Below are 16,480 nucleotides of genomic sequence, written 5' to 3'. Positions count from 1 at the left end.
CTTGTGGCACCTTAGAGACTAACAAATTTGTTAGTCTCTAAGGTGCCACAAGTACTTTAGAGCTAATGTTCCAATCTAAATTATGTATTTTGGACACCTAAATTAAAATGTAAGCTTCATTCTGAGTAAACTTAATTATTTCAGGTCAAACAATAAAGGACTCGTATGTATAGTAAATCTGAAATTTCTCTGTTTTGTAGAGCAGAATGAATTAATTTTAGAGAAAAGGGTCTATGCTTATGTTGCATACTGAAGTTTATATTATAATTTAAAGATGTTCTTTTTTTAATAGCTATTGGGATACAATTTAGAAGATATACGTATAAGGTTTTTTCTATATCTGTCTGGTTTAAATAAGCATTTAAGACCACTAGGAGCATTACACTTAGGATACTATGGTGAATTATTTTCATTTTGATATGTAGTATGCATTAGGGAAACTCGTTAAGAAGACCACAAGGTTTAACATGCATAGGGTTTCAGTCTATTTATTTTACTTAGGAAATACATGATAGCTAAAGTGTCACATTTATCCCTTGCCAAAAAAATGATTAGTGACATGTTTAAAGGTGGATTTTAACTTGGGGCTTTTATATTATAGAATACCCATTATTTAGTTCTGTTCTATATAATGGTAAAATAAAGAGAACTACAAAATAGTAGTAGTAGTGTTACATATCCACATTCAAACAAGATACCAACCAGCTCTTGCATCATCCAGAATATCCCTGCCAACGTACCTCATGCCATTACCATTCTAATTGATTAAAATACTGAATTTATTTAAATAAATAGAGAAAAGGCAAGTTACAAATATAAGACGAAGAACTCTATTTAGCCCTCAATATACAAATACACATACTTAGAACAAAATGTTTTTGATCTCAAAATGTGATCGTTAATGGGGATTCTTCAACAAGAGTGTCTGGGGGGGGGGGGGGTGGCGGTCCTCATAGGGCGCACAAGGATTGATGCTCAACCAAATGCTATTAAATTTTTTTAATCAATAATCTGGAAGAAATGTACAATTTTGATGATAAAGTTTGCAGATGACATAAAGCCTGGTTGTGTGATAAATAATGATAAACACAGGCAACTGATAGAGTGCTCTAGACCCTTTGCAAGCTTGGAACAATCAAGTAGCATGCATTAATACAGCCAAAGGCCAGGTCACTCATCTAAGAATAAAGAATGTGGGGCATTTTTTACGGAATAGAGGACTGTATCCTGGAAAACAGTGACTCTAAAAAGAACTTAGGGCTCATTGTTAATCAACTGAACATGAGTTCCCACTTTGATATTGTGGCTAAGAGGGTTAACACAATTTTTGCATGTATAGAATAGGGGTATATTAAGTAGGTGTACAAAAGTGATATTACCTGAGACTACAACTAGAATACTTGTCCAGTTTTGGTATCCACCCTTTTTTAAAATAAAAGCTGCAACTTGGAGAGACACAATGAGCTAAATGAATGATTCATGACATGGAACACACACACCAGTTACTGAAGTAGCTCAATTTATTTAGCTTATCTAGGGGCTTTACTACAGGGTGGGGTAATGCTCACCATGGGAGTGAGATTTCTAAAGTATGCTAACGTGCTGCGTTAATTGTTCTGTGTAGACCCTCCTGGTGTACACTAAAAGTTCCTTAGTGTGTTTTAACATCGTACTATTTCAAACAGCACTATGTTAAAATTAAATTATATTGTTTATTTTGATTAAAATAAACATGAAAAGCACCTATCACGGGCTCTAAGCATCTTTAAGATATCTTACTACCATACACAAACAACAAAATTATACCAGATCCAGTTGGACCTAGTCTCACCACAAAGCCCAAAGGAAAATTAACTAACCAGACCATGGAAAAATACATAAATACCCTCCCTTCCCTCAGAATATGAGCTGTTATACCCTTGTCCCTCACCAACATTAGAAAAAATAGATAGGCTTTGCAGTACGCCAACAGGTTTGATTAATTTGGTGTATTCATTTTTCTAGAGCAATGGCAGTCTGCTTTGTAAAGCTAAAGTGCCATTTTATCATCCAACTGAGTCAGTGGAGAGCCACAAAATATTATCAACACTGTGTCCTAAAAGTGTGTTATGATATAAGATTGTGTTTTTCTGATGCATCATCTTCACATATTAACGCAACATGGGATCTCAATATTAAGATATTCAGCTATGATTATTTTGTGGCTCTATGCAATGCCGTTTTCCACTATCTCCCTCCTCCTTGGTGCTAATAGGGAATTAGTGAGACCAAGGAAGAGTGAGATGAGTTCTAAATCAAACTTATGCACTCAGACTTTACTCTAGAGCAGAGGTCTTCAATCTGTGGGGCGTGCCCCCCTAGGGGGTGTGGAGAAACGTTCGGGGTGGCACAGCTGGGCCCAGACCAACTCCCACAGGGGGCGGAGAGGGAGCACCACCCAGCTCCACTCCTGGCCCTGGTCCCAGCTGCTGGCCTTGCGCCCAGGGATCTACTCCTGGCCACGGCTGCCAGCCCTGTGCCTGAGGTCCTGGCTGATGGCCCCAAGCCCAGGGCTCCATGCCCGGCTGCAGCTGCAGGCCTCGGTTCCCAGCCAAGGGTCCGCTTCCACCCCAACTGTGGCCCCAGCCTGGGCTCCCTTACCCCATCCATGTCTCCCCCTCCCGGAGCCCTGTCCCTGCTCCCGGTTCCATGGGTGGTGGGAGGTGTGGGGTAGGCATGAGGTTAAAAGTTTGGGGACCACTGCTCTAGAGCTTCAGTATTCTTGCTGCACTTGTATATCAAGAGGATACCAATTATTTTCAGAGGAAACACAGCCATTGAATTGCAATCATATGATTGCCATGGAAACAAGGCACAACATTGCAATCCACATATTTTCTAAGCTTAAATAATTACTGTTGATCTCCACATTTTATTAATCACTTCCAGAATGACTGTAGAACTTTCCTTGTATACAAACAAACTTAATTTTCTGTAAGTTTTATTACTTTTTCCATGACATCCTAGGTTATGTCAACTAGGTACTAACAAATTTTATCAGTGTGTCTGAAAAGCTGTTGTATCACCCAGTCAGATGACTTCCTTGTGTGGTTTTAGCAGCACAATTCTTTAAATCTGTTCTTGCTTATTTAATAGATTTGAATTTTAAGGAGAGAAAGTCAATAGTGCATTTTTATTAAATAAATCTCAAAGGTTAAGATTACATGAGGCCCTTTCTAAAATCTGTAGATTTACATCAGAAATATACCTTTTTCTGCCAATTTTATTTAGTTTAGATTAGACACTTTTGAACTGCTAGGCTCCAAGTGACAATCTCTTGCTGTCCATTTGCCAGTATAGCCCACTCATCTTCTTTTCTGCAGCTGCTTTGCCCTGTCCAATCAGGTATAGACAAGGCAAAAACTGCATCCTCCTTTGCTATCTGTGCTCTCTGCCTGCTCTTGTGATGCTGCATTAGTAATCGTGATGCTTTCACTTTCTACGAACATTCTTGGAAATTTAGTCTTGCTCACAGTAATACTTCAAATTGCAAATGAAAGGGTCATGGATACCAATGAAGTGAATTGGCAGGTTTTATTCACAACTATTTTTATAAATATATACTTCTATTGTATTTGTCTAGCTCTTGTCTATGCATCCACTTTTAGCTTATCTTTGACAACATTTAGCAGGGAACATGGAATATTGTGTGTTAAATTCTAGACACCTTATTATCAGAAATATATTGACTAATTTCAGGGACTTCAGAGAACAACAAAATGATTAGGGGTCTGGTGGCTGTCTGATTTATGATGAAAAACTTCAAGTCTAATATGTATCAGTTGGGTAAGCAACAAGAAAGCATACAGCAAGGAATCATATGCTGGAAATCAGGGAAAGAGGGGAATAGAATATGTTGGGGGAGGAAAAGGGGATGATGAAGTGAGGATCAGCTGGAGATACTGCAATAATTTGTTTTTACTTTTTGGAGAGAAAACCCATCAATATCCTTGAAAACAATTAAAATACAAACATTCTTTCCTAATATTACTAGTAAATAATTACTGTAGTTGCAACTGAGATGTTGCACACACACACCTCCTCCCTCCACTCCCACCAGCCCCCAAAACGCACACAAATTCTCCTGATGAGGTGACACATTTCTAACAATTTTTGTAATATTTTACTCTTTCTTCAGCAGTGTGGAAGTGATTTAGGTATGGTATACAATAAACCTGTTCTTACCTGTTGCACGATGGTTGTTAATTCCAGGCACAGTTGAACAATATTGTTTTTCAGCAGTGAGTATTCTGTCACACTGACAAATGGAGACCTGCCAGAGAAGGACAACAAGTTTGTAGGAGACCTCAGCAATCTGTGTTACTGAGCTGTACCTTCCTGTAATCATAGAATATCAGGGTTGGAAGAGACCTCAGAAGGTCATCTAGTCCAATCCCCTGCTCAAAGCAAGACCTAATCCCCAATTATTATTTTTTTGGCTCCCTCAAGGATTGAACTCACAACCCTGGGTTTAGGAGGCCAATGCTCAAACCACTGAGCTATCCCACAGTGCAGGCTGTATAGAAACTGAGGAACCCCATGTAGAACAGTGTGTGACTGCAGGATGTACCTGGCATACTTCTAGTACCTTAGATGTTTGATATGCCTCAGCACTGGGCAGATATAATAAGTATAGCAGTCAAGTCCTTAGTTTTATGGCTTATCCAAAAGATAGCACATCAAGCAGCACTCTGCTCCTTAGGGGCAAACTATAGCCTTAGTTCAGTATTAACTAAGAGGGATGAGTGCCATTTACTGAGCTACTAACCCAACTTCCTGCAGGACCTGGGTTTTCCTTGGAGTCTCCAAGTACTGTTCAGATCTGACCCATTTGGCTTATAAAGACTGATGAGATTACATCCCAGGAGAGCTTGATTGCTAGCATTAGGTCAGAGAATGTCATCAGGGTCATAACAAGCTTTGTGAAGAATGGTCATGTCATTCATTTATATGCACAATAGTTTCAGATTTCAACTGAAGCTATTCACTTCTATAGAGAAATGCAGTGTATGTATAAAATAGTAGTTCATACATAATCAATATTTTAACACAGTTCATGCAGAGAGTTACTTTGTAAACTGATTCCTAATTCATCAATGAGAAATCATAGCATTCTCTCATCAAGCAGTAATTAATGTGACAAGAGTGACTAATGTATGAACCTGCCCTCTACTGTTAACAAAAAGTCAACTAGTAAGCTCTGAGTTTCCAGAGATAAGCAAGCAGTATAATTTCTTTTAGAAATTATCCAAGAACAGGTATGCAGCAGGGATAGCAGCAGGTCAAATTTCCCTACACTGCTCTCTTAATTTGCGTCAGCCCTGAATGGTCAGGACCACTCTTTGCTCTGGTTTTAGGGCAGCTCAGTTTCTATGTTAATTTATCCCTTATCCTTCCTTCTGAAATTGAAACGATCCTGCCATCTGTAGTGGCAATTTTTGCCATTCACTAGGAACAAGACTGAAATTGCTAATTTCACAGAAAAGAGACTCCAAAAATCCCACAGCCGGCCCCTGACCCAGGCCTATTCAGCCTGGAACTCAAGTATATAACAAAATTTACAAAGTAAAACCTATAATTACAATTCTAATACTAGAATAAGAGAAAGAGAAAAAAGAGAAAAAGAAACAAACAGGGCAAAAGAATTACTCTTCTCCCTCCCCCCTCCCCCGCAAGAATTAAAAAGCTCTAAATTACCTGTCCAGCCAGGCTAGCAAGTTCTTTGCAGCACCAATCAGGTCAACAACAGAGGTAAGAAAATCATTTGGCAGTCGTCTGGAGGCCCTGCCATCATAATGGCCACTCCTCCTTCTACCCGTTATAAAGTTCTGAAGATTTTTGGCTGAGGCATTCAGCTTATGAGAGAGTGTTCTCAGGTTTTCTGTCTCCAAACCATAATTCTGAAAGAAAAAAGTATACATCACACAACACGTTTAAAGCAGATAGCTAAGCCACAGAATATTGAGCTGAAACATTTGCAGCTTGCTTTGATTCACTCAATTCTTGAACACAGAAAAGTCAAGACAAGTCAGGAATTGATGAACTGTCCCAGTAGATAATGAGTATTTAACAGCTGACCTTTCAGAGCCCTTCCTTTCCAAGCCCTTCACAGCCTCTCTCCAAGGTAGGTAAGTAATAAATGCATTATTCCCATTTTACAGAGGTGGAAATAGAGGGTCAAAGATGTTAAATGATTTACTCAGGATCACATAAGGTAGAATCATAGGACTGGAAGGGACCTCGAGAGGTCATCTAGTCCAGTACACTGCACTCACAGCAGGACTAAGTATTATCTAGACCATTACTGACAGGAGTTTGTCCAACCTGCTCTTAAAAATCTCCAATGATGGAGATTCCACAACCTCCCTAGGCAATTTATTCCAGTGGTTAACCACCCTCACAGTTAGGAAGTTTTTCCTAATGTCCAACCTAAACCTCCTTTCCTGCAATTTAAGCCCATTGCTTCTTGTCCGATCCTTAGAGGTTAAGAAGAACAATTCTTCTCCCTCCTCCTTGTAACATCCGTTTATGTACTTGAAAACTATTATCATGTACCCCCTGAGTCTTCTCTTTTCCAGACTAAACAAACCCAATTTTTTGCATCTTTCCTCATAGGTCACGTTTTCTAGACCTTTAATCATTTTTGTTGCTATTTTCTGGACTCTCTCTAATTTGTCCATATCTTTCCTGAAATGTGGCACCCAGAACTGGACACAACACTCCAGTTGAGGCCTAATCAGCATGGAGTAGAGCCCAAGAACTACTTTTCGTGTCTTGAATACAACACTCCTGCTAATACATCCCAGAATGATGTTAGCTTTTTTCGCAACAGCTGTTGCACTGTTCACTCATATTAAGCTTGTGGTCCACTATGACCCCCAGATCCCTTTGCACAATACTCCTTCCTAGGCAGTCATTTCCCATTTTGTATGTGACACTACAGCTGGTTAAACTGCTCATTGTAAATAATCTGATGAATTTAGCTCTTTTTTGTTGTAATTCATTCAGACTTTTATTCTTACAAGTTAATTTGCTATTCAAGACTGTTTAAACTGTTTTTGTGAACAAATTTCAGAACATTGATTGATTATCCACTGTTAACTTCAACTATTCATCATTTATAGTGTATGATTGGTCCTCTATGTCATGTGGCATTATCATCCACTCAGAGAGCAGAAACAAACTTTTAAACCATGAATACAGATGCTAATGAATAGTTAACAATGTATAGCTTGTTTGCATGAGAATAGAGACATATATACAAAGAACAGCTATTTCCCAAACATTAGTGAGAAGAGAAACCTGTTTATGTGACTATTCATAGCTAGGGACCAAACAACCACGTGGAATCTGAACAAATGTTTGTGAACACTGTTTTGTAAGATTCAACTACTTGAGGTCCAGGCCTGTGTCTTAACTGCAAGACCATCCTTCCTCAGAAAGTTTGACTGTTAGAAGAGGGATTTGAACTGCAGGGGTGGACTGCAATCTAAATGGAGAGGAAATACTTTATCTTAGTAGTCAGCTTTCTGCAATGTGCTCTGATTTAAAAAAAAAAAAAAAAAAAACAGAAATGGTTGTGGGACAGAATGCATTCTTTTCACCCAGACCTACCCTGCAAGAATGTCAAAATACACAACAGGATATGGATAAAAATTAAAGACTAACTAGCAAAATAGACAAATAAAAAAAATGTTTGCAGTGGTGACGTAGCTGTGCTGGTCCCACGATATGAGACACAAGGTAGGGGAAGTAATGTCTTGTATTGGACCATCTTCTGTTGGTGGAAGGTACATGCTTTTGAGCTACACAGAGCTCTACTTCAGGTCTGGGAAAAGAAATCAGAGTGTCTGAGCTAACTACAAGTTGAGACAGATTGTTATGCATAAGGGGTAATGCATGTTGTAGGCAGTCACCTGAGTTGAAGTGGGCAGCTGAGGGTTAGATTGTTATGCATAATGGGTTTGAAGTGGGTAGCAGAAGATGTACATAAAATATGGGGTATATCTATGCTGTAATAAACAGGGACGGCTCCAGGGTTTTGGCCGCCCCAAGCAGCCAAAAATAAATAAATAAATAACGCCGCGATCGCGATCTGCGGTGGCAATTCGGCGGGAGGTCCTTCGCTCCGAGCAGGAGTGAGGGACCGTCCGCCGAATTGCCGCCGAATAGCTGGACCTGCCGCCCCTCTCCGGAGTGGCCGCCCCAAGCACCTGCTTGCCAAGCTGGTGCCTGGAGCCGGCCCTGGTAATAAAAGACCCGCAAGCACTGAGTTTCAGAGCCCAGGTCAACTGACTCAGGCTTGCAGAGCTACACTCACAGGGCTAAAAATAGGCCTGTAGATATTCAGGCTCCTGAGCTCCAACCCAAGCCCAAATATCTATTCTTGAGCCCCACAGCCCAAGCCCCACAAGCCCGAGTCAATCGACCTGGGCTCTGAGACTCTCTGCTGTGGGTTTTTTTTTTTTAATTGCAGCTTAGGCTTACCCATGGTGTTTGACATGGAAAACAGTTTCCTTCATTCCCCCTAAATGAGCATTATACAGGAAATGTTTGACAGTTTTACTTACCTAATACATTTGAGTGCTGAAATCCTTGTTAAAAAGCAGGCTGTTTTATATTAACTTGTCATCTGCTTAACATTTATAGCTACTCATTTATTCATTGAAATATGTATATGTGTTCCTCCCCTTTTCTCTCCCTTTCTCTTGTACTGGGACAATAAGCAAGTGGCCCCACTAAAATGCCTATACAACAGTTAGTAAGGAAGAGTCTTGTGGTTCTCCCTTTCAAGAGGAGCTTGATTTTGCCTATTCAGTAACCCATATTAAGGAGCATAAGCCAGTTCCTCCTGTTTGTATTTCAGAGTCCATATCTCCCTGTCCTTGTGCTAACAGGCCAACCACGGTGCCTGCCCATAACTCACTCCTATGTAGAAAATCTGGGAGATTGCCAACTTTCTCTCAAGAAAAGCCACTATTGCCATCAGGTAAGAAAAGGAAACAATCTTTGGCTGTTGCAATTGAGATAGGAATGTATTGGCCTTTCTAAGTCCCAAGTGCTTTTCTAAATTCCCAAGTGCTGAGAAATGTAGGCTTGATACTGGCAGCACATTCACCATGGCACAAATTTTACATTCTCATTTATTACAAAAACAGATGCAGAACTTCCTGTGGAGACAACTGAAGGTAAGCACTGGTGGCCAGAAAGGGTGAAAACTTGGTTAAGAACCTTGTTTTTCATCTGCATGCATAAGCTATTAGAATATAGTGTGCATGGACCATCATTAAGCTATATATTTGAATGGTAAAAACACAAACAAACCTATCATCAATGGGTCTAACCTGGGAGAAAAAATCCTGCATTTTCTACTATTCTTTTCTTATCCCCCAAATGGTGTATGAGAAAGGTGAAAGCATATACAATTATGTTTCTTCTCTTGACATTTGAGTACAGAGCAGGATCATTTATAATGAAAGGACACAAGCAAACTGAAAATATCACATCCATCCACAAGACAGAAAATCAGAGAGCTGTATGAGTGCAAGGACTTTGATCTAAAAAAGAAAGCTATAATGAAAACAGCTGGTTCAAATTTTGGCTTGCAAGACCCACTGCACAAAATGCAGGGTACAAAGTCAAAGACTGGTGCTCTTACTGAGGATTTTAAATTTGAAGAGAGCAATAGCTTTGATTAATAGATATACTGTGGAAAGAATAGCAGAAAGTAGAGAAGAAAAAATAGAAAAAGAAAATCCAGAATAGGATTTTGCCATAATGAGTGGGAATGTGTAAGGAGGTGATATGGTTGGTAATATTAATATTTAAACATAACTCTTTATATGCAAACACCATATGAACAGTAACAGTAATCTGCCCCAATATCCCTGAGAGTTAGGAAAATCAATATTATCATCCCTGTTTAAGAAATGGGGAAAGAAATACAGAAATGATCATGAGCAATTCACACAGTGACTTGGGTAGAGTGAGGATTAGAGCTCAGAAATTCCTGGTTTCAAGTCCCACTGGCAGTTTAAAGAGAAGCAATGGCAGGATTAGAGAGGATAGTTTCATGAGGTGGAGATTACATTAAATGCAATCAATGACTAAGGGGTTTAATCACAGAAGGGCTATACTAATGATAAGGCAAAGCGTCTAACTATGTTTGTATTGTCTAGAGCTCATCAAAACTCAATATTTCTGTTTCATGGGGAAAGTTGACATTTTGAATTTTTTTTTGTCCCAAATCAGGAAAAAAAATTCTACATTTTCTGCGAAACAGAATGTTTGGAAAATTTTGTTTTGGGAAAGATGTTGTTTTAGAAATTTAATAATTCATAGTGAAATTTTTTATTTAATTTTGAATGTTATTTTATGGGATTTTCAAGCTTATATTTTTATGTTATTTCACGACGTCAGTAGTAATAGGGCATATTGCACAACTGCTACTGCCATATCATAGCATAATAGGTCTGTTGTTTTTATTTCTTTTTAAAAATCATTAAAGGCAGCTCCTATTTAGTACTGGTGGAAACACCTTTGTCTTTTCCAGGTCAAGCATCTCCTGTTTGTATTTTAATAAAACAGTGTAATGCAGAAAGTGGGTGAAATGCATCAAAGTGTTTCATTTTTCAGTGAAAAATTTCCTAATAGGTCTAGTATTGATGCTCTACTGACTTAGAATTATATTAATCACAGAGAGGGTTTATATTATATGCTTGCTTGACCTGGAAAAGACAAAGGTGTTTCCATATATATATATATTGCACTTTGGTTTTTAGTACTGGTTGGTTTTATTCTCCATGAACAGTTTGTTATTTTTAAACACATCAGTGAGGTTTTTAGTTCAAGTCCCATGTACAATTAATTTTGAGATGTCTGTTTCAAAGTTTGTTCATGCTTTCAAGTGGTTAGTGTCATTGGACGCAGCTATGGATAGTGAAGTGACAGGATTGAGTGACTCCAGGGCTTTTGCAGTTGATAGGTTTTTCAAAGTAAAGAAATAACAGGTAGCTGTTGTAAGATGTGTGACAACAGCACAGAATATGGGTGGACAACAGGTTATTTGCACAACTTGAGAGAAATTATAGCCTTTATTAGTGGGTTATTTGCTTTTAAAGATGAATGACAGAGCACTTTTATGAAACAAATCTTGAATACCTAACCTTTCAATACCATTAACAACAAATATGGGTAAATGTAAAAATGACAGACATATTTCTAAAAGAACATATTTGAAAAGCAGAAAAATCGTCTTTTATTTCTCTGCCAAATCCCAAAGTGGAGGGTTGCGTAACTAGTTATCTTGCTAAAACATGGCTGAAAAAAGCACAGTGGAAAAGTGCACATTCTCTGGTTCTTTATTGTATATTTATTCTAAGATAAAAGTTGGCTTGCGAGGTACTATCCTGGGATTATTTTCTTTAAATGCATTCTTCTAAAATTCATTCAATTGCTCTATTTGTAGAAAGAGTAAATTGATCATGGGATAAAAATAACTCTTGTGCTTGCATACTTAAGACAGTGGAATGAGGCAAAAGGTCTAATTTTTAATGTATTTTTCATAATAATCTTCATTGCACATCCTGTACTATATGTAAAATCATTGTTAGAAATTTGGCAGAGTTTAATATTGTGCTATAGAAGTGTAGCAAAGAGGTTGCTGAGAAACATCCTCTCTCAAAATAGGTGTTGATTGGGAATTCCCAAGCTAGTGCAATTTTTTCTATCTATATGTCTATATAGATATATAGTCTTTTAGAGAGCATCCTTTGAGATCAAACATAGTCAGTACAAGTGGAAAAGAAAAAACTGTTATTGTGACATGGAAGAAGAAAACAATGCAAGAAATACCTGTGTTACAAGAGAAGGTTAGTTTAGTTTTATAGCAAGAAGAAATACATTGCATTACTGGGTATTGACCTATGAACAATGAAGTCACTTCCACAACAGTATATTGAACGAGGTAAAATATGTTACACAATTGGCATATAATAAATATGAGATTTGTGTTTGGTATAGGACACAATTTTTAATTAAGTATTTTGTATCATGTAATTCCAAATAAATGGATTCATCCTAACAGACTTATTTTTAATCAAAATACAGTAGTTAGTGTTTCCTGATGCTGTCATGCAAGTAACAGAGTGAAAAGCAAAGTTTGCATAATCAGCACTTGGATGCATATTTGGCTTCTGCTATATGTGATATTTTGAGCATGTTATGGTTTTCACTGAGCTGTGAGAAATAAAAGAGCAGCGTAATAGAGCTGATTGATGAGGTTAAGGGAAACAACATATCCCTGACTGAAGATCAAACATCTTCATCCATAATCATATAAAGTTCATGATATTTAAAGTAGGAATTTAAATATTAAGCTAGCCAAACTTTTAGAATGTATTACATTTCATGTATGTATTTAAAGAATCATCACAATGTTATTTAACTTATACAGTGAGACGCTTCAAAGCAATTCTGAATCATAATTTTAAATATTTAATTGTTCATCAGATATCTCTCTCTCTCTCACACACACTCACACACACACACACACACACACACACACTTCTTATTGTGCTGATAGGGATTCTTTATCATTTCACTTCAAGGACTATCTGGAGAAAATAGTCTCCTCCCACTGTTCAGGACAAGAAGGCTACTTTTTATGCTCTCTTTTTATGAGAAAAAACAGTCATCTGGTTTAACAAGGAGGATGACATACTATATGAGGGTAAAATTTAACAGAAACAAAACTACAGGCAAAGATGTTCACTATAAAAATTGCTCTTCAGTAATATCTTTCTGTCTAGGTACTTATATGGCCCACATCATCATAGTATCTGAGTGTCTTACAAACAACAGTGAATTTCTTCTCACAGCATTCCCATTTTACTGTGAACTTAAAAAAAAATTGGTTCTTTAATACACGAACATTTTTGAGATTGACTTCTGGTCCCAATTTGAGATGGTAACAATTTTCAAACTCTTGCAAATCTTTGCGGGATAGGAAAATGATTCCCCGCATGTCTCTATTAAGGAACTGGCTCTCTGTAAATAGTCCTATAGTTATCACTGTTATGTGGCTTAATTAGGTGAATCAGCTGTTAAATATTTTCAAAGTTTCTGATATGATTGTACTATAGCTGAACACTAAAGTTAGCATGTCACTCCTTGCATCAAGCAATGGAGCATTAGTATAAAATATAACCCATTTGAAGACTTTATCCCAGAGTGCACATAAAGTGCTGAAAGATCTAGGGTTGGTATTCTTCATGAGCAAAGCTGACACAAGTTGAGCTGAAGACAAGAACAATTTATGAGCCTTTCAACTACTGTTGTGTGCATGATCTTTTTATTTAAAGATATGTCTGTTCTGAAACTCTCCTGGAATGGCATGAAGATGGAAATTTTTACTTGATCCCGTACTCTGCCTCCAGGGTCACCACAGCAGAATAATTATAGTATTCTCTATTCCACTGCAAGAGAGCTACCATTAACAAAAACTTTGAAGCAGTGTACCAAACATATGATATGCTTGGTCCATCGTGGGGCTTAGGGTAAGAGAGTATGCATTATTGCCCCGGCCCACCTGCTGATTAGCAACATCCCAGTGAAAATAAAAGCTACCATGGCAACAGATTCATATGAATGACCTGAAGACACTCAGACTGACAAACTGGGCAAGAGCTTTTATTCTGATGATTGAGAAGCCCCTCCATCAAAAACAGAACGAAAAAATCCACATCCAACATTGATCATTCACTCGGAAACTAAAATTCAGGACTAGAGATCTGGACATGAAATCTGACATGGCAGAAATGGGAGGATGATTATTACATTAAAAGGCAGGCTTTGACAATGCTTAATGAGATGTAGAAAACTCTAAGAAACAGTAAAAGCGAGCTTGAAGGAGCCCCGTGTCAGGTATAATTCACACAATGCCAGTCTTGTCACTGCACAGTAGTGTTTTAATTGACTAATGATCCTAATCACATATTCTGTGGTCACAGGAATGAGATAAGAGTCAATTGAACCCAACATGACCTAATTTTCAGATGGCTTTATCACAGAAACCTACCTCCACACAATTTAACTTATCATTTTGTAGCAACTGTCTGGTGGAATTATTATAATGACTGTTACAGTATCATAAGAAAGTATTGTGTTGTGAAAATCCCAATATACTAACTCATACAATTCAATTTATTCTGATTTTAAATTGGGATCACTGTGCCAGAATACACCAAAAAACCCAGGTGCATCAGTTAATTAATTCATTACATGAAACTCATTCGCTCTGCTCTTCATTAAGGAAAGAAAAAACACTAATATGGCCCATCTCTATGTACACTGCTAAAAGCAAATTATGCCCTGTTTTACACTCTGTGCAAGTTTAAAGAATCTGACCTTTAGTGTTTTGTAAACAGCAAACCATTCCCATTAATAAAAAGGCCTCCAGATAAGACATAGTATATACTATTTTTCTGCATTTCCATGAGCATTATTGGGTCACTTAGGCCATGTCTATACTTATGGCTAGATCGGCACTGCTGTGATCGATGCAGTAGTGTTGATTTAGCGGGTCTGGTGAAGACCCCCTAAGTTGATGGCAGAGTGCTCTCCCATCGACTCCTGTACTCCAGCTCCCCGAGAAAAGTAAGGGAAGTCGGCAGGAGAGCATCTCCTATAGACACAGGGAGATTTAGACACCGCTGTAAGTCAACCTACATTACGTTGACTTCAGTTATGTTACCTACGTAATTGAAGTAGCATAACTGAGGTCAACTTTCAGCTGTAGTGTAGACCAGACCTGAGATATATCTTGATTCTAAAATCTGAAGTATCCCTCCCTTCTTTCTTTCTTTCTTTCTTTCTTTCTTTAAATTAAAAAAATATCAATTTCAACTACAAGTCAAATAATTTTATGCTATTGCTGCAAAGACTAAATCGAGAGCTGAAAGATCACAGGTTAAAAACCTCTGGACCAAAATTTGTTCAGTTACACTAATCAATCCCATTCATGTCAGTGACGTTACACTGATATAAGAGAGCAGAACGTGATCCTGTTTCAAGAACTATGCCAGCACACCATTGATAATTATCAGCAAAGATCATGATATAAGGAAGTAAAAGCTACACAATCCATTCTGGCATGTGCTCCATAGTGGAAAGGAAAGAAGGAAAAGTAACTGCATCAAGATGAGTATTGATGCTGCAACTGTGATCTGCATCAAAAACAGCCATCAGTACCAAAGACAGTATCTGTTCCAACAAGCCCCTCAGTACTGAGGAAGCCAAAGTTAGCTCTTCATCCTGAGTTTTAAGTGCTGAGAACACAAAATAAATCACCACAACTCCTGAATTGAAGGGAGAGCCAGGAACAGAGAGTCAGAGCAAATCTGATACTGCCTAATACACCAGTGGAGCGGAAACAGTCAGTGCTGACACTGCTCTCATTTGGACTGGAAATACCAGATAGATGATACAGTGTCTCTTATTCCTGTCTCGGTACCAGAGAGCAGTTAAATGACCCATCTCTATCCTGCATACTGAAGGACTCCTGGTGCTGGGCTGCACTTCTGTTACAGGAGGAGAAAGAAGAATCTCTCCAAGCTTTGGAGTGACCTCAATCTGTTTTGAGTCCTTTTCCTTGGAAGACCACAGAGAAGAAAATATCTCTTTTCCTCCTAAGACGGACATCAGAGTCTGGCTATGGAACAGACTCAACCAGCTCCAAAGTTCTCTGAGGGACTGGACCTATTGTGGGGAGAGGCGAGCAATTTTTTTAAACCCTAGTGAGCAGGGGCGGCTCTATGTTTTTTGCCGCCCCAAGCACAGCAGGCAGGTGGCTTTCAGCGGCGCGCCTGCGGGCGGTCCGCTGGTCACGTGGATTCGGCGGCATGCCTGCGGGAGGTCCACCGGTGCTGCGCCATTGCCATACCCGTCGCCGAATTGCCGCCGAAACCGCGGGACTGGCGGACCTCCCATAGACATGCCACCGAAAGCCACCTGCCTGCCGCCCTCACAGTGACCGGCAGGCCACCCCTGCGGCTTGCCACCCCAGGCACGTGCTTGCTGCGCTGCTGCCTGGAGCCGCCCCTGCTTGTGAGGACATCACAGCAGCAGTGGTGGATTTAGAGTTAGTGGGGCCCTGTGCTCAGCTTCATTTTTGGGGGGCCCCCCCTCGGTACCCAGCCAAGAAAAAGAACATTCTCTCTTAGCTCCCCCATCCCTGTTTTTCATTCTTTTTTTCTTCATCCTCCTCCTATATTATAAGTAATAGGAAGTAAATGAAAATAAAGTGAGGTACCTTGATTGTTTTTGTAGTCTAACTTTTTAATCACAGACCACTTGAAAATTGCTAAGGGTCTCGGCGGAACACTTAATGATCTTTCCAAATATTGTTTGTACCATTAGCTAACTATTGTAAAGTGCTTTGGAT

The 16,480-nt window shown here is 38.9% G+C and overlaps 1 protein-coding gene across 5 annotated transcripts in view; it reads right to left on the bottom strand.

Moving 5' to 3' along the window:
• The window catches only part of LOC135883552 (connector enhancer of kinase suppressor of ras 2-like), a 569,301-nt gene that overhangs the window by 354,858 nt on the left and 197,963 nt on the right, over nt 1-16,480 (bottom strand). For all 5 annotated transcript variants that reach the window (XM_065410743.1, XM_065410741.1, XM_065410742.1 and 2 more), the window contains exons 3-4: nt 5,737-5,939; nt 4,225-4,312 (exon numbers count right to left, since the gene is read on the bottom strand). In XM_065410743.1, the coding sequence (XP_065266815.1) occupies nt 4,225-4,312; nt 5,737-5,939 (291 nt within the window). The remainder of the gene's footprint in view (nt 1-4,224; nt 4,313-5,736; nt 5,940-16,480) is intronic.

Source organism: Emys orbicularis, chromosome 9 (assembly GCF_028017835.1).
Source record: "Emys orbicularis isolate rEmyOrb1 chromosome 9, rEmyOrb1.hap1, whole genome shotgun sequence".
Classification (NCBI taxonomy): domain Eukaryota; kingdom Metazoa; phylum Chordata; order Testudines; family Emydidae; genus Emys; species Emys orbicularis.
Note: the sequence above shows the minus strand (reverse complement) of the source record. Positions and strands in the feature narration are given on the sequence as shown.